At 52.2% G+C, this 20897-nt stretch overlaps 3 protein-coding genes across 3 annotated transcripts; 1 reads left to right on the top strand and 2 right to left on the bottom strand.

The window, feature by feature from the left end:
* Positions 1–2154: 2154 nt before the first annotated feature.
* LOC130404676 (glutamate dehydrogenase, mitochondrial-like) lies at positions 2155–11879 on the top strand. Its single transcript, XM_056609539.1, has 13 exons — positions 2155–2903; positions 5158–5238; positions 5413–5468; positions 5842–5905; positions 6220–6314; positions 6702–6881; positions 7130–7267; positions 7636–7773; positions 8533–8613; positions 8862–8985; positions 10047–10138; positions 10335–10397; positions 10873–11879. The coding sequence occupies exons 1-13, from the start codon at positions 2507–2509 to the stop codon at positions 10990–10992; spliced, it is 1629 nt and encodes a 542-aa protein (XP_056465514.1). The 5' UTR covers positions 2155–2506; the 3' UTR covers positions 10993–11879.
* On the bottom strand, positions 11716–14966 carry LOC130404677 (FMRFamide-related neuropeptides-like). Its single transcript, XM_056609540.1, has 3 exons — positions 14693–14966; positions 13227–13568; positions 11716–12375 (listed from the first exon to the last, which is right to left on the bottom strand). The coding sequence occupies exons 1-3, from the start codon at positions 14736–14738 to the stop codon at positions 12320–12322; spliced, it is 444 nt and encodes a 147-aa protein (XP_056465515.1). The 5' UTR covers positions 14739–14966; the 3' UTR covers positions 11716–12319.
* Positions 14967–15783: 817 nt separating this feature from the next.
* ankrd1a (ankyrin repeat domain 1a (cardiac muscle)) lies at positions 15784–20851 on the bottom strand. Its single transcript, XM_056609505.1, has 9 exons — positions 20575–20851; positions 19897–20076; positions 19516–19641; positions 18908–19015; positions 18681–18779; positions 18395–18493; positions 17397–17495; positions 17217–17315; positions 15784–16902 (listed from the first exon to the last, which is right to left on the bottom strand). The coding sequence occupies exons 1-9, from the start codon at positions 20599–20601 to the stop codon at positions 16810–16812; spliced, it is 930 nt and encodes a 309-aa protein (XP_056465480.1). The 5' UTR covers positions 20602–20851; the 3' UTR covers positions 15784–16809.
* Between the last annotated feature and the right edge of the window lie 46 nt (positions 20852–20897).

The raw sequence follows: 20897 nt of genomic DNA, 5'->3' as shown, positions 1-20897 counted from the left end.
CCTGAGAGGGGGGCGGGCTCTGAGAGGGGGGCGGGCCCTGAGAGGGGGGCGGGCTCTGAGAGGGGGGCGGGCCCTGAGAGGGGGGCGGGCTCTGAGAGGGGGGCGGGCCCTGAGAGGGGCCTGCTGCGGGGCGGAACCTTTGGCTAACACGCCGATGAGGGACGCCACGGTCCTCCTGATGCAGCGGCCCTTCACCTGGACACAAAAAAAAACAATCTACTCAATATATAGAGGCAGCTAGCGGGGCCTCGACCCAGGGCCCTCTGGCTGTGAGGCACAGGGCCTCGACCCAGGGCCCTCTGGCTGTGAGGCACAGGGCCTCGACCCAGGGCCTCGACCCAGGGCCCTCTGGCTGTGAGGCACAGGGCCTCGACCCAGGGCCTCGACCCAGGGCCTCGACCCAGGGCCCTCTGGCTGTGAGGCACAGGGCCTCGACCCAGGGCCCTCTGGCTGTGAAGCATAGTGCCTCGACCCAGGGCCTCGACCCAGGGCCTCCGGGCTGTGAGGCACAGGACCACGGGAGCAGGTGATCCACAGCCTCTTGGGTCTCACCTGGGGGGGGCCTCAGCCTCCCGTCCTGCCAGCTCAGCTCCATGCGGATCCAGGAGGCGGGGGGCGGGGCTGGGGGTGGGGGTGGGGCCGGCTGGTCCAGCCCAGCTCCACACTCCCCCTCGGGGGCGGCAGGGGCCCCCAGGAACACGTGGATCTTCTGCTTCCTGTCGGCCATGGGGCGGCCCCGGGTCTGGAGGTCTGCAGCGGTGGGGGTGGAGGGGGAGGATGAGGAGGGGAGGGGGAGGGGAGGCGGCGGGGGGAAGGTCAGCGTTGAATTGGATCACATGGTCTGGAACCAAACACAAAACTAGCGTTGTCGGGGTGATGAGATCTGCGAGGGAAAGATGTCAGTAAATAAATGACTGTGTCAACAAAGGAACTTCAAATCACGGTTCAAAGTTTCAGTTTCGATATTTATGGAGACCTCATCACCAGTCCCATCACCCCCTCCTCACCGGGGGGGGGGGGGGGGGGTTACTAGGGGGGGGGGGGGGGGGGGGGGGTCTACCCAGGCTGGGGCTGGTCCTGCTGACAGTAGAAGGTGTGAGGCCGTCCTTCTCCTCCCCACCACCAGGGGAGCAGAGGACAGGGGGGGAACATGTGGGATTAGGAATATTCTCAGATTAAGGCTGGTTATGTTTAGGGTTAGGTTACTGGGTTAGATATTGGTTAAGGTTATTGAGTTAGATATTGCTTAGGGTTACTGGGTTAGATATCGGTTAGGGTTATTGAGTTAGATATTGGTTAGGGTTACTGGGTTAGATATTGGTTAGGGTTATTGACTTAGATATTGGTTAGGGTTATTAAACAGGTTAGGGTTACGGCTAGATATTGGTCAAGGTTATTGGGTGAAGGACGAGTTAAGGTTAAGGTTAGATATTGGTTAAGGTTAAGTTTAGGGAGTGTGCAGTGTCTTTCCGCGAGGCCTCGCTGAGCAGCGATGTTATTGGCTGAGAGCCAATAACAGCTGGGAGCTATAAAGCAGGGGTCTACGTCTCGCATTCCTGAAGACCTCCCGAACAGCCAATCAGAGGAGAGCTCCTAGGGGCGTTCCTGCCTCCCCCTCTCCCCCCTCTCTCTCTTAAACACATTACACCACTGGAACCATTAAGGACCATCACTAACTATGGCCAACACAAACTCAACACGGCTGAACCCAACAAACACACAACCTGTGGGGAGAGAGAGGGGGGGGGGGGGGGGAGAGAGAGGGGGGGGGGGGGAGAGAGAGGGGGGGGGGGAATAGAGGAGAGGGAGAGGGGGGGGATAGAGGAGAGAGAGAGAGAGAGAGAGAGAGAGAGAGAGGGGGGGGGGGGGGGAGATTTGGAGAGAGAGAGGTTCGTTAGTCTACACCCTTCAGGGTCGGTGTAGTCAACTTTGTTAAAGTGGATTATTATGAATGATCTCTTTACATCCGCTTTGAGAGTGTATGTGTGTGCCTGTGCCTGTGTGTGTGTGTGCGTGTGTGTGTGTGTGTGTGTGTGTGTGTGTGTGTGTGTGTGTGTGTGTGTGTGTGTGTGTGTGTGTGTGTGTGTGTGTGTGTGTGTGTGCGTGTGTCTCCCCCCTCCCCCGCTGTCTCCCCACTGTCTCCTCCCAGATGGCACGCGATGCCAATAGTCACGTGAGAGGAAAAGGAGATGTCAGCAAGTGAACGCTCAAAAGAAGATATATTTCCATGAAACGAAGAGTAAAAATAAGTTGACTTCAACCCACCGTCACTGATTTAACCCGCCGGTTTGTTGTCCTAACCAGAATAAAACCAAACCGAGAACTTTTGTTCGGGAACGCATCCGACTGGGCGCCCCGCCGCGTGTCCGCGAGTCTGTTTTTAAAACAAGGAAGAGACGCGCGTGCACGCTGCCGCTGTCACATCAGAGTGGGACGGAGCGGAGCTGCGTTGTCACAAGACCACTGGAGTCACGATCAGCCTTACTAGCCCTAACTATCCCTAACCATGTACCGGTACCTCGGCGAGCGGCTCTCCCGCGGGGCCTGCGCCCTGGCGGCGGGCGGCGGCGGCTCGGCGCTGCCGGCTTCCTCCTCTCTGCTGCGGGTCCGCCGCTACAGCCAGGCCGTGGACGACAACCCCGACGACCCCAACTTTTTCCGCATGGTGGAGGGCTTCTTCGACCGCGGCGCGGCTATCGTGGAGGACCAGCTGGTGGAGGATCTCCGGAACCGGGAGACCCCCGAGCAGAAGAGGCACCGTGTGCGGGGGATCCTCCGGATCATCAAGCCCTGTAACCACGTCCTGAGCGTCTGCTTCCCCATCAAGAGAGACAACGGCGAGTGGGAGGTGGTGGAGGGCTACCGGGCTCAGCACAGCCAGCACCGGACTCCCTGCAAAGGAGGTGAGACCCCCGCAAAATGAGTCGCCCTGAGCCGCAGAGAGCAGCGTGCTGTGGCCGCTAACCTTAGCCGTCTCTAGCCTCAGCCGGGCTAATGGTAAACATGACCCCTGACCCCGCTGCAAGTGACATCGCCAGACTGGGGGGGGGGGGTCAGATGTGCAAGTAGAGCTCTTGGTGTATTATACTATATTATAACTTTGTTTTACTGGTGTAAAAGTCCTCTCTATCCAGTCAGACCCGGATGCAGCTGCAGTGAACCTAAACTCGGGTAGAGAGGGGCTGGCTCTGGGTGGAATTATGTGTTGATGTTTCACCTCGTGGACATCAGTGTGAATTTAGTGGAGGCTGGATTTAGTTTAGGGTGAGTTTAGTTTAGTGTGAATCTAGTTAATGTGAATCCAGTTTAATCTGAATCCAGTCACTGTGAATGAATGGGACACTAGTTCATTGTCTAGTCTGTCTGGTCTAGTGTCTAGTTCGGTGTTGTTTTGAACTGGTCCCGATGGGACATGCTTTATTGGCATGGAGACGGCATCAGAACAAAGCGATGAATGTACAGATACAGCTGACACGGGACATGGTTGACGTCCTTAAAGGTCTGTCCAGTAGGTTCATGGTTTATTCCCTCTGTCAATAAGCACTGGTTGTGCGTGTTTTAAAAAAAGGTATTGTGTCACTCATTGCGGAAGATGCACAATATCTAACCTCTTAAATCTGATCTTGGTTATAGGTTATATCTAACCTATAACTAATCCCTGGCTGCCCCCTCACAGGCCACTGTAGCTTCTCCTCGGTGGTTGAGGAGCTAGAGGGACGGGGGTGAGGTTGGTTTCAATCTGCCACCCCACCGCTAGGTTACGCTACACCATACATGGTGCACTGTAAGGTCCGTTAAATATGGGATGGTTGAGTGCCGCAGAAGAACAGGACGTTAAAGACTCTCTCTCAGCATGATGAGCTCTCTGGGGAGTGGTTGGTGTCCAGTCCTTCACCGCAGCACCGCCGCCTGCTGGCCTGGGGGCCTGCTGGCCTGGGGGCCTGCTGGCCTGGGGCCCCCGGAGGAGGAGGAGGAGGAGGGTGTTGTTCAGTGTGCTCAGTGTGTTGAGGATAGAGAGGGTAGTTAAGGTGCGGCAGCCAGTCTAGCCGGTCGAGCCCCCAGACCAGCCTCGCTCCATGAAGGCATGCGGGATCGGAGGTTCAGACCAGGACTCTGTGGAGGAAAGGCTCTCTGTTTGGGCGGATGAGTCAGGCTCCACCACAAACACATTCCTGTAGGAAACCCAGCCCTATGGCCCCATGCCAGCTCAAACAACTCTAACCCAGCTCTAACCTGCGCTAACCAGCCCTAACCCAGCCCTAACCAGCTCTAACTAGCACTAACCAGCCCTAGCCCAGCTCTAACCAGCTCTAACCCAGCCCTGCAGCCGTCCCCTAGGGAGGAAGCGGCTGTTTGTCTGAGCCTCTGTTGTGTGATCATGCGTTAAGATGGAGGACTTCTACAATGAACAACAAAGCCAGGGCGTGTCCCTCTAAGTGTCCCCTTAAGGAGGCGGACCTTAAGGGAGCGCCTACTACACCCAGAGGAGGGAGACACTGTACAGTGAGTCAGTGACGCCACAAAGACGTGCGTTTATCAAACTTTATTGATAAAGTGCTAAAGTACAGTAAGCCGCCCAGTCCCGTAGTCCTGCCCAGACGTGTGTGGGGGTTTTTTCCGCGGCGGGCAGGAGGCCAGGAGGAGCCAGCTCTGGGTGCTAGGCGGACATGCAAACATTGATTCATTTGCAAACGGTATCCAGGAAGTGGTCCCAGTTGGCATGGCATGAAGCTCTGATGCTAAGCTGCGGTCTGCTCTGGTTCGGGTTAGCCAGGAATGTCCTAAACGTCTCCAGGCCTCACAGCTGCTCTGAGGAGTCCGGGGGACCAGCCAGAGTCCAGAAGGAGACCACCTCACCGAAACACTATCAACCAGATCAGAATAGTTTAGAGCAGGACCTCCAGGTGATGTTACCAGGAGAGTAGACCACCTCACCAAAACACTGTCAACCAGATCAGAATAGTTTAGAGCAGGACCTCCAGGTGATGTTACCAGGAGAGTAGACCACCTCACCAGACACTATCAACCAGATCAGACTAGTTTAGAGCAGGACCTCCAGGACCTCCGTGTTACCAGGTGATGTGTCAGAGTATCAGATGGGAAAGCGCAGGTTTATAATATATATATATTGTGTGTGTGTGTGTGTGTGTGTTCCAGGTATTCGTTACAGTATGGATGTTTCTGTGGATGAGGTGAAGGCTCTGGCCTCTCTGATGACCTACAAATGTGCCGTCGTTGGTGAGTACACACACGCGCACACACACACACACACACATATACACATACAAACATGCATGCATACCCACACGTACTTACATACATGCATGCCTGCACACACACACATACACACACGTATACATATGCTGCAGAATAGTACTGGAATGTCATGCATTATAAACAAATGTATTTCAGACGTACCGTTTGGTGGAGCCAAAGCTGGCGTGAAGATCAACCCCAAGAATTATTCAGTGAGTGTGTGTGATGTCCTGTTGGATCTCTAACCCCCCCCCCCCCCCCCCCCCCCCCAGGGCTGCTGGTGTACAGCTCACTGCTCAGGAGAAGCAAGGTGTTTAGCACTGGGCTCGTAGCGCAGGAGAAGCTAGGTGTTTTGCACCGGGCTCGTAGCGTAGGAGAAGCTAGGTGATTAGCACCAGGCTCGTAGCGCAGGAGAAGCTAGGTGTTTAGCACCGGGCTCGTAGCTCAGGAGAAGCTAGGTGTTTAGCACCGGGCTCGTAGCTCAGGAGAAGCTAGGTGTTTAGCACTGGATTCCAGTGCCGGACGGCGTCTGAGCAGCAGACTCCGTCCTGCTCCTCCTGCTCCTCATCATGTTTCTGTTTCCAGGACAACGAGCTGGAGAAGATCACCAGGAGGTTCACAGTGGAGCTGGCCAAGAAGGGATTCATCGGTGAGTTACCTGGTGCTAGCACAGTGCTAGTGTGGTGCTAGCACACTGCTAGTGTAGTACTAGCGTAGTATAACGGTACTAGCATAGTCTTATGGTACTAGCATAGTAGTAGCATTTTATTACCGTACCACACCAGTACCCCCCCAGTACCCCCACAGTATCCCCCCCAGTACCACGAGTACTACACCAGTACCACTGCAGTACACCAGTTCCACCTCAATACCCCACCAGTACCATCCCAGACCCCCCCCCAGTACCACCAGTACTACACCAGTCCCCCCAGTACCAAGTGCTCAGTGTTTCCTGGTCTTCAGGGCCCGGCATCGACGTCCCGGCGCCGGACATGAGCACCGGGGAGCGGGAGATGTCCTGGATCGCTGACACCTACGCCACCACCATGGGCTACAACGTGAGTCCCCCGTAGGCCTCGGACCGGGGGGTCCAGAGTGCACCTGAGACTGGAGGGTCCACAGTACACCTGAGACCAGTCTGGGAGGTCCACAGTAGACCTGAGACCAGTCTGGGGAGCTCCCCAGTAGACCTGAGACCAGTCTGGGGGATCCACAGTAGACCTGAGACCAGTATGGGAGGTCCACAGTAGACCTGAGACCAGTCTGGGGGCTCCCCAGTAGACCTGAAAACAGTCTGGGGGCTCCCCAGTAGACCTGAGACCAGTCTGGGAGGTCCACAGTAGACCTGAGACTAGTCTGGGGGCTCCACAGTAGACCTGAAGCCTGCTCTGGGGGCTCCCCAGTAGACCTAAGCCATGGGAGGTCTAAGCTCTGGTTCTCTGCAGGACATCAACGCCCACGCCTGTGTGACGGGGAAGCCCATCAGCCAGGGTGGGATCCACGGCCGCATCTCGGCCACGGGCCGCGGCGTCTTCCACGGCATCGAGAACTTCATCAACGAGACGGCCTACATGAGCCAGCTGGGCCTGGCCCCCGGGTTCCAGGACAAGACCTTCGTCATCCAGGTACCCCTCCTCCTCCTCCTCCTCCTCCTCCTCCTCCTCCTCCCTGAGCTAGTGGCCTCTGCGTGGCCGGTCAGCATACATTCACATTCAGGGCGTTTAGCAGATGCTTTTATCCAAAGTGACTTACTGTGTGTGTGTGTGTGTGTGTGTGTGTGTGTGTGTGTGTGTGTGTGTGTGTGTGTGTGTGTGTGTGTGTGTGTGTGTGTGTGTGTGTGTGTGTGTGTGTGTGTGTGTGTGTGTGTGTGTAGGGCTTCGGTAATGTGGGTCTTCACTCCATGCGCTATCTGCACCGTTTCGGGGCCAAGTGTGTGGGCATCGGGGAGATGGACGGAAGCATCTGGAACCCCAACGGCATCGACCCCAAGGAGCTGGAGGACTACAAACTGGTGAGACCTGTTTAATACCACTGCGAACTGGTTCATTAGGACAACTAACTGGCAAGCTGTGGTTTACTAGGACCTCAAACTGGTGAGCTCCACTTTAATACACACTTCTGCAGCCCAGTGGTTGGAACGGTCATTACACCACACACCGGCTGGGCTACAGGCTACAAGCTACAGGCTACCGGCTAACGGCTACAGTCTGACGTAACACCACAAACGTTATATTTAGCTAAAGAGGTCCTGCATCACTACTTGTGATCGCTGTGGCACTTTGAAGACGTTTCTCATCAATAGCTCAACGTTAGCTTCTTAGCGTTTGAACGCTAGCGTGGTGCTCGTCTGAGCTGCTTCCTGTTGTGGGTTGTTTCCAGGCCAACGGCACGGTGGTAGGCTTCCCTAACTCCACCCCCTACGAGGGCAGCATCCTGGAGGCGGACTGTGACATCCTGATCCCCGCTGCCAGCGAGAAGCAGCTCACCCAGAGGAACGCCCACAAGATCAAAGCCAAGGTCAGTGCCGATATCTATATAACTAGCTCTATGTGTGTAGATCATATCTATATATCTAGCTCTGTGTGTAGATCATATCTATATATCTAGCTCTGTGTGTAGATCATATCTATATCTAGCTCTGTGTGTAGCGAAGAGTAGGTTCTACTGGAGCCACGAACCTCCAGGAAACAAGGATTCATTTACTTGACTTTATTTTGCAAGCAAAGTTGTTTTGTCATGATGATTGCCATGATGAATGCCATGGTTAGTGAGGGGAATTCAAAAGACACACGGCAAACACCTTCACACACTCAGTTGTGGTGAGGATGTGGTGAAAACAAAGGGGGGAAGGCCTAATTAGGCCTCTAATTAAAGTGGGAGGAGCTATCGATTACCCTGAATCACCACTTGGTGTCCCTTGTGGAGGTGAAGCTGAATAAACTTGCGGTTTCTAAGACTGTGTGTAGATCATATCAATATATCTAGCTCTATGTGTAGATCATATCTATATATCTAGATCTATGTGTAGATCATATCTATCTATATATCTAGCTCTGTAGATCATATCTATATATCTAGATCTATGTGTAGATCATATCTATATATCTAGCTCTATGTGTAGATCATATCTATATATCTAGCTCTGTGTGTAGATCATATCTATATTTCTAGCTCTGTGTGTAGATCATATCTATGTATCTAGCTCTGTGTGTAGATCATATCTATATATCTAGCTCTGTGTGTAGATCATATCTATATATCTAGATCTATGTGTAGATCATAGCAGAGGGGGCCAACGGTCCAACAACTCCAGCAGCTGACAAGATCTTCCTGGAGAGAAACATCATGGTCATCCCTGTAAGCACTCACTTATTCACACTCTCACTCACTTATTCACTCACTTATTCACACTCTCACTCACTTATTCACTCCCTTTCACACTGTCACACTCTCACTCTCACTCACTAAGGCCCATTCCCATTTCTACCCCTTACGCCTTCAAAACAAGGGGGAGGGGTAAGGGTAAGGGGTAGAAATGGGATTGGGCCTTATTCTCTCACTCACTCTGACTCACTCACTCCCTACGTGTGTGTATGTGTGTGTAGGACATGTACCTGAATGCAGGAGGAGTCACGGTGTCGTACTTCGAGTGGCTGAAGAACCTGAACCACGTCAGCTACGGTCGCCTCACCTTCAAATACGAGACGGACTCCAACTACCACCTCCTCAGTAAGACCTCCTCAAACTCCTCCTCTAACTACCACCACCTCTAACTACCAGCTCCTCCTCTAACTAGCACCACCTCTAACTACCACCTCCTCCTCCTCTAACTACCACCACCTCTAACTACCACCTCCTCCTCCTCTAACTACCACCTCCTCAGTACGACCTCCTCCTCCTCTAACTACCTCCTCCTCCTCTAACTACCACCTCCTCCTCCTCTAACTACCACCTCCTCAGTACGACCTCCTCCTCCTCTAACTACCACCTCCTCAGTACAACCTCCTCCTCCTCCTCTAACTACCACCACCTCTAACTACCACCTCCTCCTCTAACTAGCACCACCTCTAACTACCACCTCCTCCTCCTCTAACTACCACCTCCTCAGTACGACCTCCTCCTCCTCTAACTACCACCTCCTCCTCTAACTACCACCACCTCTAACTACCACCTCCTCCTCTAACTAGCACCACCTCTAACTACCACCTCCTCCTCCTCTAACTACCACCTCCTCAGTACGACCTCCTCCTCCTCTAACTACCTCCTCCTCCTCTAACTACCACGTCCTCCTCTAACTACCACCACCTCTAACTACCACGTCCTCCTCCTCTAACTACCACCTCCTCCTCCTCTAACTACCACGTCCTCCTCCTCTAACTACCACCTCCTCCTCTAACTACCACCTCCTCAGTACGACCTCCTCCTCCTCTAACTACCTCCTCCTCCTCTAACTACCACGTCCTCCTCCTCTAACTACCACCTCCTCCTCCTCTAACTACCTCCTACTCCTCTAACTACCTCCTCCTTCAACTACCAGCTCCTCCTCTAACTACCTCTTCCTCCGCTAACTACCACCTCCCCCTCCCTCATGTATGTATGTAGTGATAATATCTATGCACCATAAGTCCAGCCTGTGACTGATGTTGGTGTTGATATTGTGGTGGCATTGTGTTGATATCGTGATGTTGTTGTGATGTGTTGACCTTGTGTTGTGGGGATGTAGTTGTCGTTGTGAAAGTTGTGATGTTGTGTTGTCATTGTGGTGACGTTGTGGTGTCGTTGTGCCCCAGTGTCGGTCCAGGAGAGTCTTGAGAGGAAGTTTGGGAAACACGGCGGAGCGATCCCAGTGGTGCCCACCGCAGAGTTCCAGAACCGCATCTCGGTACGCACACACACACACACACATACAGACACACCACACAGACAGACCGACACATTCTCTACAGTGTGTATATATGTGATGTAACGTGTATGATGCGTTTAATTGTGTTGATGCTCTACAGTGTGTACTATGTGTTTCATTGTGTTACAGTGTGTGTGTGATGTGTTTTTAATTCTGTTGATGGTCTTGTGCTCAGGGAGCGTCTGAGAAGGACATCGTCCATTCAGGACTCGCCTACACCATGGAGCGGTCCGCCAGGGTGAGACCACGCCCCCACTGCATAGACACACCCCCTGGAGCATAGACACACCCCCACTGCATAGACACACCCCCTGGAGCATAGACACACCCCCACTGCATAGACACACCCCCTGGAGCATAGACACGACCCCACTGCATAGACACACCCCCTGGAGCATAGACACACCCCCTGGAGCATAGACACACCCCCACTGCATAGAAACACCCCCTGGAGCATAGACACACCCCCTGGAGCATAGACACACCCCCACTGCATAGAAACACCCCCTGGAGCATAGACACACCCCCTGGAGCATAGACACACACCCACTGCATAGAAACACCCCCTGGAGCATAGACACACCCCCTGGAGCATAGACACCCCCCCCGGAGCATAGACACGCACCCACTCTAGTGATGAGTAATGACGGATGTTACACTACTGCATCTAACGTCTGTCTGCCTGTCCCTCTCTGTGTCTGTCTGTCTCTCAGCAAATCATGCGTACGGCTAACCGCTATGACCTGGGTCTGGACCTCCGGACGGCGGCGTACGTCAACGCCATCGAGAAGGTCTTCAAGGTCTACAACGAGGCCGGGCTCACCTTCACATAGACCTGTCTCCCTGCAGCCCGTCTCTCTTTCCCTCCCCCCCCCCTCCTCCTCATTGTACTCCTCGCTGAGGCCACCGCCCACACGTTTACAGCCACACCCCCTTGCTGCCCTGCCCCGCCCCCTTGCTGCATCACTAACCCCGCCCTGTATCCCTGACCACGCCCCCTCCCTGCAGCACTAGCCCCGCCCTGTATCACTCACCCCGGTTGATCGTCAGTGGGTTCTCAAGGAGGTTCTTCGGGAGAACGTAGATTTAGGTTTTCAGAGCTACGTACCAAAGACTCATCAGTGGAATCAAAGCTTTATCTGAACACTTTATGAAGGCTGCGGCCTGTTACTATGGAGATCTGTTACCAAGAACCATGGTTACTGTGGTGCTAGTACTATGGACGCTGTAGTACTATGGTTACTGTAGTACTAGTACTATGGTTGCGGTTATTTTAGGAGCTAAACTTTACTTTTTACTTGCTGCACAATCGGACTTTCGCTAGTGCCTTGCTCAATGGCGGTTTGTACGCCGAGCAGAATCCCTTATGTGGCCTTGCCAGATAGATGGAGAACCCTGGTGATGTAGGGTGTAACCCTTTACACCACCCAGATCAAGATAGTCTGTAGCTTTAAGACCACGTGTCACCAACAAGCAGCCAATGGGATGAGAGGGTTTTCTAGGCACATTTTGCTCTCCGCTCAAAGATCTGTCTCAGCTGAGATGTGATTGGTTCGTCTGCTTCTGGGGGCGGTGCTTAAAACGGGGAATAAACTGATCAACAAATGTATTTCTTTTGCCTTAAAATGCTCTGGGATTTTGTGTAACGTTTGTACGTCTTTCTGTTAAGAATAAAACCATCTGAAGAGAGACGTTCTGCTTGGTTTGATGTTCTCCACTGAAGACACAAGGTCGAGCTGTCATGAGTCAGGGTACAATGAAATCAGTGAAGCTAAAGGATGAGAGACGCGAACAGTTTACACTTTATTGGAGGCTCGGTCGTACATTCCGGCTGTATTGACCCCAATCTGAGCGGTCCAGAGGAGACGTTGGCCTCCTGGCTCCACCGGCAGGTCGGTCCAGACCTTCAGCTGGAGCTTCTACCGCTGGGGACCAGAGGAAGACCCTCTCCACACGCTCCGCTCTGTGGAAGTCTTCAGCCGTGGCGTCGGGGGGCCATTAGCAACGAGGGGATAATAATAAATACTGCGTCCCAGGGTCAGGAGAAGAGAGGGGCTGGAGGGGTAGAGGGGCTGGAGGGGTAGGGGGTAGAGGGGCTGGCTCTAGAGGGGTTGGGTCTGGAGGGCCCAGGTCCAGATGTTCCAGATGACAGCAGGTCATCTACTCGGCTGACATCTCCTCAGCGATCTCCCCCAGGCTGTCCGTCAGACTCATCTCTAGAAGACAACGAGTCTGTTCAGCAACACCACAGAACACCGTCAACCCCAACACAAAACACCATCAACCCAGTATCATCCACCCCTCATCAGCATCACACCAGCATCATCCAACCCCCAACACCATCACCCTAGCCTCATCAGCTCCCCCCCCCCCACCACCACACCATCACCCCCAACACAAAACATCACCCAAACATCATCAACCCAGAATCATCACCCCCCCCCACACCATCACCCCAAACACAAAACATCACCCAAACACCATCACCCCCCAACCCCATCACCCCCTGAGACACGGTTGTCGAGTTCAACCGGTGGAAGCAGCTGGCCAGTCAGGTCGGTCAGAATCAACCAGGTTACCTGCTAGTGACCAGGCTGTCTGAAGCCTGGTCACTGGCTTCAGACAGTTTTACATACTCATCTTAACTTGTAGTTTACATGTTAATGTTTCTTAACATACGAATCATAACCGGTGTCTACCAGAAGCAGCTCAGTATGTTCAAATCACCAAAGCTCACCTCTACTCCGTAGAATCTAACGTTTTTGCATCTATTTTACATCCTTGAAGTGGGCAGTAAGGGTAACCATGGTAACACCGGCTCTGTTTGATGCTGACCTCATAGGGAAATGTCTTCATGGTCTAGTTTAGTATACTACTCGTTAAGTAGAGTGTATTATATTATAGAAGGCCTAAGAAGGATAAATCCTGCTTAACTTCTCTCTAGATAGATATCTATACATCTATATGAAAAATGGGGGCAGAGCTAAGGGGGATTTGGTCAGGCCCTTCTATGATTGGCTGAACCAAAGGGATTGGACTTCAAGATGGAGGTGCCGTCGTCACGTACCCCCTGCGCCTCCTGCTCCACCTCCTGGCTGCTGCTCAGAGAAGAGGCCGTGGAAACCTCCTTTCTTCTCCTCGTCTTCTCCACCAAATGACAGGAAGTCCAACATGTCCCCATCACCTCCTCCCTCCTTCTTCTTCCTCTTCTTCTTCTCCTCCTCATCGTCATCTCCTCCAAAGGACAGGAAGCGGCTGAGCCCGCTCTTCTTCTCATCGTCATCGTCATCCTCCTCCTTGTCCTTCCCAAAGGAGAAGAACTTCTTGATGCCTCCTTCCTCCTCCTCCTCCTCCTCGTCCTTGCCTCCTACTCCCAGCATATCCATCACTTTGTCCTTGGCATGGTCCACTGCAGAGTAACCAGGTCAAAGGTCAGCAGAAACTACTTCCTGTGTGGTCCATTGACCCATCATCCTAGGAACACGTCACTAACTCACTTACTGACTCACTAAGCTGTTAGTATGGTTGGTTCTTTGCTCACCAACAGGGGGTGCTGCTGGGTTGGCTTTGTGGTCACTGAAGGCAGATGGAGGTATTTAGCTGATAATTGGGCCACACCCACATTTGTCTTTTGATTGTGGGTGAGTCTCAAGATGGCCGACAGGTTAATAGGCCATTAGCTGAAGGAAAGTCTGAGTGAAAGTTGAGGAGCTTCCTGCTGGACGTCTGCTGAGGTTTGACTCCCCATGACATGATCTACACAACACTAACTAGCTAACAAACTCACCTGAACTAGGTACCTAGCCCCAACTATCCCATCCAAGTATCTTCTGAAGGAGAGGTCATCCAGGCTTCTCCACTACCTCGGTATCCAATGCTGAGGTATTACTGTAGCACCTGATAGGAGGTTCTGTAAGAGGAGTAGCTATTTACCCCTGCTGGGTCTAAGCTCCTTTGAGACTGGATGGAGGTCCCATCTCTTCATGGCTACTTGGTTGTGACTCATTTAAGAATCAAACAAATAGTGAACTTCCCTTGTCCATCCTTAGACTTTCAGACAGACAGTCCAACAGTCTCTCAGGACTGTTTCTGAAACCTCTAGTCCTGAGATGCTCTGTGTGTCTGACCCCAGACCTGTTCTGTGTGTCTGACCCCAGACCTGCTCCGAGGGTCTGACCCCAGACCTGCTCTGAGGGTCTGACCCCAGACCTGCTCTGAGGGTCTGACCCCAGACCTGCTCCGAGGGTCTGACCCCAGACCTGCTCCGAGGGTCTGACCCCAGACCTGCTCTGCCGTGCTCTCTGCCCAGTGGTGGGACTGACCGAGGTGGGAATGCTGTTCAGGACTAAAGAGATTTGCGATCTTGGCTGGTTTCACTTTCTTTAGTAATCTATGGTTTTATGTGGCACATATACAAATGGTTTACAAATATACACGTTATCAAAAGGAAATTCATGTCAAATTTCAGTCATTCATATCAGATATCGTAACATATTCCTTCTTCACCACACTCTCCCCTCTGCTTGTACTCACCAGCTTTATCTACTGCCTTCTCCACAAGTCCTGAAAAAAATGACATGTCTGTCTGTCTCTAGTCTGTCCGTGGTTCTGTGTCTGTCGGCAGGCTGTTGAAACTAGCATACTGAGGTTTCCTTGCTGCCTGCACCTCTTCACTCCCTCTCCTGATTGGTAGCAGCTGGTGGGGGCGTGTTCAGCCCAGGTAACCAGGGCAACAGGTAAAATGTCGACCTGTCCTGCTGGTTTGTTGGGTTGATCACAGAACTATTCATGAGTTCACGTCGGAACGCACCGACCGGTCCTTGTTCAGTAGCTGAGCTCCACCCCTCCTCCTCCTCTACACTACTCCTCCTCCTCCTCCTCCATCCTCATCCTGCCCCTGGGTGGATGAGGGTGGGTCACCTGCCTCCCCTGTCACACCTGGACAAATTATACTAATGATACTAGGATCATGAGTAGACTATAGAGCCAATGATACTAGGATCATGAGTAGATTATAGAGCTACCTCTCTTTGTGTGATTGGCTGACAGTTCGCTCCCTGACTGTGATTGGCTGACAGTCTGCTCCCTGACTCCGTGTGATTGGATGTTTCTGGACGCTCTACGTAGCCTGAGACCGGGAAGTCCAGAACACACACACACACACACACACACACACACACACACACAACACACACAATGTTTCTCTCGGCCTAGCAGGTTTTATCACTTACAGCCTCAAGGCAGGGTGTGTGTGTGTCTTTGTGTGTCAGTGTAAGCTGGCCAATGAGAGATTAGCTGGGGATAAATGTATGTCAGGCAGATTCAACGATAGACGGACTGACAAAACAGGAAACTGGTGCGCCGATCTGTCAGCATGATAATGAACTGAGCCCAGGGAACGTCCCAATGGAGGGAGGGCTACGCCTAGGGAACGCCCTCATCGAGGGGAGGGCCACGCCCAGGGAACGCCCCCATGGAAGGAGGGCCATGCCCTGGAACCGGAAACGGCCTGCAGTAACATCCCTGAACACTAGGGGCAGTGGTGCAGACGCGGTTGTACGTTTAGGTTGTGCGGTTCTTGCCTGTGTTGGCAAGGGTATTGGGTGTATAGTAACAATATTCAAAAGTATTTTCAAACATTGCTTTATTCAACACAATAAATAATAACATGTATTTACATATTCAACTTCAAATACCAATACATTTAAACAAAATTCAATTTTATCATCTGCCGATCTGAGATCTCTCTCTCTCTTTCTCTCTTTCTCTCTCTCTCTCTCTCTCTCTCTCTCTCTCTCTCTCTCTCTCTCTCTCTCTCTCTCTCTCTCTCTCTCTCTCTCTCTCTCTCTCTCTCCCTCTCTTTCTCTCTCTCTCTCTCTCTCTCTCTCTCTTATTTATATATGTATGAATATATATATACATATATATACACTTTACTTTAAACCATCATATTTTTGTTTCATTTTTTCAAGATTCATTTGTCAACAAACCAAAACAACTGGTCAATAAATCAATCAATAAATACATTTGGCCAAATCTTTGTCCAGCAATGGTTTAGCAAACTCTCCTCCCTGAATGTTCTGGTTCTGATGGTGTACTGGTGTAGTACTGGTCTAACTAGGGGGCGGTGCTTGGAAGCTAGGTTGTCATCATTAAGTTTCCCAGCTAGTAAAGGTCAAAGGTTAAACTAAAGGTTAAGATCCCTTAGCCTCCAAGGCTTCATATCACCAGCTCTATGTCACAGCTCTGTTACCAGTTCTATGGTACCAGCTCTATGGTACCAACTCAGTGGTACCAGCTCTGTGGTACCAGCTCTATATCACCAGCTCTACGTTACCAGCACTCTGGCAGCTCTGTGGTACCAGCTCAGTGGTACCAGTTCTATGGTACCAGCTCTGTGGTACCAGCTCTATATCCGCAGCTCTAAATCACCAGCTCTATGTTATCAGCTCTAGAGTATGTTACCAGCTCTATGTTACCAGCTCTATATTAACCGTAATAGGATCTGCTAACCCTCTAGATGCCAGGCTCCTCATTTTCCTCAAGACTCCAGGCTGCTGCTCCTCCTGCTCCTCCTCCTCAAGGCTCCAGGCTGCTCCTCCTGCTCCTCCTCTAGACTCCAGGCTGCTGCTCCTCCTGCTCCTCCTCCTCTAGACCCCAGGCTGCTCTGAGCTGGAGCTACAGAGCAGGCTCTTGGCTCCGCTCTGCCAGGCGTTCAGCATCTCCAGAGGTGTCTTCATGTCCTGCTGACAGAGAGGACCTTCAGCCCCCACTCAATACATGGCCTCAACCCAAACACATGGCCTCCACCCATGGCCTCGACTCAACGAACAGCTCCACCCAACACACGGCCTCTACCCAACACACAGCCTCCACCCAACACAAGACCTCTACCCAACACACAGCCTCCACCCAACACATGTCCTCCACCCACCCACGGCCTCCATCCACCCACGGCCTCCACCCACGGCCTCCACCCACGGCCTCCGCCCACCCACGGCCTCCACCCACGGCCTCCGCCCACACACTCCTCCCTGCTCCCGGCCTGGTGACTCACGGCGTTTCTGGCGTGGAGGCTGGCCCCGTGCATCATCAGCAGACGGATCATCTTGAAGCGGTTGATGCGGACGGCGTCGTGCATGGGCGTGTCTCCGTCCTGAACACAAGGAACACGTTAGCTCTCCAGGGGGCGGGGCCAGCGGCGGCTCCAGGAGTCGGAGGTCGGCGCTCTGCTCACCCGGTCGCGGGCGTTGACGTCGGCCCCGCAGTGGATGAGGTGCTCGGCGCACTCCATGTGTCCGGTCCGCACGGCCACGTGGAGCGGAGAGCTGCGCAGCTACAGGGGAGACAAAGACCCTCAGTACAGGAGGACCGCCTCTACAGGGAGGAGACCCCCGCTACAGGGAGGAGACCCCCGCTACAGGGGAGGGGACCCCCACTACAGGGAGGAGACCCCCGCTACAGGGGAGGAGACCCCCGCTACAGGGAGGAGACCCCCGCTACAGGGGAGGAGACCCCCGCTACAGGGAGGAGACCCCCCGCTACAGGGAGGAGACCCCCGCTACAGGGGAGGAGACCCCCGCTACAGGGAGGAGACCCCCGCTACAGGGGAGGAGACCCCCGCTACAGGGAGGAGACCCCCGCTACAGGGAGGAGACCACAGCTACAGGGGAGGAGACCACAGCTACAGGGGAGGAGACCCCCGCTACAGGGAGGAGACCCCCGCTACAGGGGAGGAGACCCCCGCTACAGGGAGGAGACCCCCGCTACAGGGGAGTAGACCATCACTACAGGTGTAAAGGTACCACTACAGGTGTAAACGTACCTTGTCTCTACAGTCGTAAACATACCATTACAGGTGTAAGCGTACCTTGTCTCTACAGGTGTCAACGTACCATTACAGGTGTAAACGTACCGCTACAGGTGTAAACGTACCTTGTCTCTACAGGTGTCAACGTACCATTACAGGTGTAATCGTACCGCTAAAGGTGTAAACGTAACTCCAGAGGTGTAAACGGATCTTGTCTCTACAGGTGTAAACGTACCGCTACAGGTGTAAACGTACCGCTACAGGTGTAAACGTACCTCCAGGGCGGTAAACTGATCTTGCCTCTACAGGTGTAAACGTACCGCTACAGGTGTAAACGTATCTCCAGAGCGGTAAACGGATCTTGCCTCTACAGGTGTAAACGTACCGCTACAAGTGTAAACGTACTGCTACAGGTGTAAATTTACCTTATCTCTGCAGGTAATCTTGGCTCCCTGGTTGAGAAGCAGCTCGAGAGCAGACACGTGTCCTCCCCGACACGCCCAGTGTACTGCTGTGGCCTCCAACTACACACACACACACACACACACACACACACACACACACGCGCAAACGTACTGTTAAAACGTATAGTGTGCGTGTATATAGTGTGTGTGTGTGTGTGTGTGTGTGTGTGTGTGTGTGTGTGTGTGTGTGTGTGTGTGTGTGTGTGTGTGTATCTATTGTGAGTGTGTGTGCGTGCGTGTGTCTGACCTTGTCTCTGTTCTCCAATGAAGCTCCAGCCTCCAGCAGCCTCTTCATGACCTCTAGGTGACCTTTGGAGGCAGCCTTGTGTAGTGCAGTCCTCTGGAACTGGTAGGTCAGGAGGACAGGAGGTCAGGAACAGACAGAACATAACCTTCTACATCACCCGTACTACTTTGCCTGGCCACTAACTTGGGTTTGTGTGTGTCTATGTATCTATGTGTTTGAGGACTTACGTGGTCAACTACGTCGGGGTTTCCTCCATCAGTGAGATATTTGTCGACCAGTGGAAGTTTGTTGTCCAGCGAAGCCGACAGGAAGACCTCCGCATCCACCACCGCAGGCTGGGTCAAGAGAGCAGATTATTCAGATTAGATTAGATTATACAGACACATTCCATTATATTCAATTATATTATGCAGATTCACATTTGATAAAATTAGATTAGATTAAACAGCTAGACATATTCAATTAGATGAAATTAAATTATATGAGATTAGATTACGCAGATAGACATTAGATTTGATTATACAGATACAGATTATATAAAGTGAAATTTAAAGAAAATTACATTAGGGTTGACTAAAATGATTTTGATTTTTTATAAGGTTGGATTCGACAGATTAAGGCTGATTAAGAGGGCGGAGCCAATAGGAGGAGGCTGATTAAGAGGGCGGAGCCAATAGGAGAAGGCTGATTAAGAGGGCCGAGCCAATAGGAGAAGGCTGATAAGAGGGTGGAGCCAATAGGAGAAGTCTGATTAAAAGGTCTGAGCCATTACGAGAAGGCTTATTGAGAGGGCTGAGCCAATAGGAGAAGGCCGGTCTAACAAAGACGAACGTACGATGATCTCAGCTTCTGGCTGCTTCCTTGCTACCGCAGTCTTCCTCGCTCTCCTCCTCTTCCTCAGCTGCAGGATGTTGAAGAGGTCGTCCACCGTGTCCAACCGCAGACGCCCACTCTGGTCCGTCTGGGGGAGGGGCGGAGAGAATTGGAGAAAATAACTCCCACTCCAAATCTTCAACGTCCGACCCGCCACTAGAGGGCATTGTGGGCCATGTGTATAAATATCATCGGTCTGGTGTTAATTTATGAATGATGTATTAATTATTAATGAACTGCACATTGGAGGAGCTCGACCTCTTTCTCAGTCCTAGCTAAGCTAAATATATGACATTATAAATAAATGTGATGAGACTAAATATTGCGCTTGTTGTTAGCTTACGTTGAGCGCAGCCACGCTGACCTCCTCCTCCTCCGACATGGCCCCTCCCACCTCCGACATGGCCCCGCCCACCTCCACCTGCGACCGACGGTCATCCTGCTTCTCTTGATTGACAGCTGCCTCGTACACGCCCCCTGAGAAGTCCTCCGCCTCTCTGCCGTCGCTCCTCTTGCCAGTCACCTGAAAGTTCAAATCAATAATGAAACATTAGACACTGATTAACGATATCAAATGTTCAATGTTCAGAATATGATAATAATGAAACATTCAACACTAATTAATGATATCAAATGTTCTATGTTCAGCACAGAATTAAATCCAAATATTAGATATCATGTATAAAGGTATAACGTTTCCAATACAATATTTAATTAAACTAAATGGCGGTCCGCTGATACGGGCGGCCTTATTTAAATCAAAACATCAGCTGAGTTAAGTTAAGAAGGAACTCTTGAAACTATTAAAAGTAAATGTTTTACGTTATGAGCTCATATTGTAGACATCTGGTAAAACATTTACATATGAACAGGAGAACATTGTCTGTCTGTCTGTCTGTCTGTCTGTCTGTCCGTCTGTGTCTGTCTGTCTGTCTGTCTGTCTGTCTGTCTGTCTGTCTGTCTGTCTGTCTGTCTGTCTGTCTGTCTGTCTGTCTGTGTGTCTGTGTGTCTGTAAACTCACCAGCTCTTCCACACTGAGTAGTCCCATGTTAGGGTCTGGTCTGGTCTAGGTGCTGGTCCACAGGATCTAGAGGGGTCTGCAGGGGTCTCTGTGGAGTTAGGTCCAGGGTCCGGTCTAGAGGGGTCTCTGTGGAGTTAGGTCCAGGGTCCGGTAAAGAGGGGTCTCTGGGGAGTTAGGTTTTGGGTCCGGTAAAGAGGGGTCTCTGGGGAGTTAGGTCCAGGGTCCGGTCTAGAGGGGTCTCGCTGGAATTAAGGGTGCACAAGTAGTGATCTGTCTCTGTTGTCCTCTCTGTCTTTTATAGACCCCCCCTCCCCTCCTCCCCC

This window comes from Gadus chalcogrammus, chromosome 15, assembly GCF_026213295.1.
Source record: "Gadus chalcogrammus isolate NIFS_2021 chromosome 15, NIFS_Gcha_1.0, whole genome shotgun sequence".
Lineage (NCBI taxonomy): Eukaryota > Metazoa > Chordata > Actinopteri > Gadiformes > Gadidae > Gadus > Gadus chalcogrammus.
Note: the sequence above shows the minus strand (reverse complement) of the source record. Positions and strands in the feature narration are given on the sequence as shown.

What these genes read in the sequence shown, in the direction of transcription:
- LOC130404677 (XM_056609540.1), bottom strand. Translation starts at nt 14,738, where the DNA reads ATGTCATTTTTTTCAGGACTTGTGGAGAAGGCAGTAGATAAAGCTG. An exon ending in GAAGGCAGTAGATAAAGCTG is followed by an intron (nt 13,569 to 14,692) that starts GTGAGTACAAGC and finishes GTTACTCTGCAG; the next exon opens with TGGACCATGCCAAGGACAAA. An exon ending in TGGAGCAGGAGGCGCAGGGG is followed by an intron (nt 12,376 to 13,226) that starts GTACGTGACGAC and finishes GTTGTCTTCTAG; the next exon opens with AGATGAGTCTGACGGACAGC.
- LOC130404676 (XM_056609539.1), top strand. Translation starts at nt 2,507, where the DNA reads ATGTACCGGTACCTCGGCGAGCGGCTCTCCCGCGGGGCCTGCGCCCTG. An exon ending in CCACCACCATGGGCTACAAC is followed by an intron (nt 6,315 to 6,701) that starts GTGAGTCCCCCG and finishes GGTTCTCTGCAG; the next exon opens with GACATCAACGCCCACGCCTG. An exon ending in CCATGGAGCGGTCCGCCAGG is followed by an intron (nt 10,398 to 10,872) that starts GTGAGACCACGC and finishes TCTGTCTCTCAG; the next exon opens with CAAATCATGCGTACGGCTAA.
- ankrd1a (XM_056609505.1), bottom strand. Translation starts at nt 20,601, where the DNA reads ATGGGACTACTCAGTGTGGAAGAGCTG. An exon ending in AGCCAGAAGCTGAGATCATC is followed by an intron (nt 19,016 to 19,515) that starts GTACGTTCGTCT and finishes CTCTTGACCCAG; the next exon opens with CCTGCGGTGGTGGATGCGGA. An exon ending in ACCCCGACGTAGTTGACCAC is followed by an intron (nt 18,780 to 18,907) that starts GTAAGTCCTCAA and finishes CTGACCTACCAG; the next exon opens with TTCCAGAGGACTGCACTACA.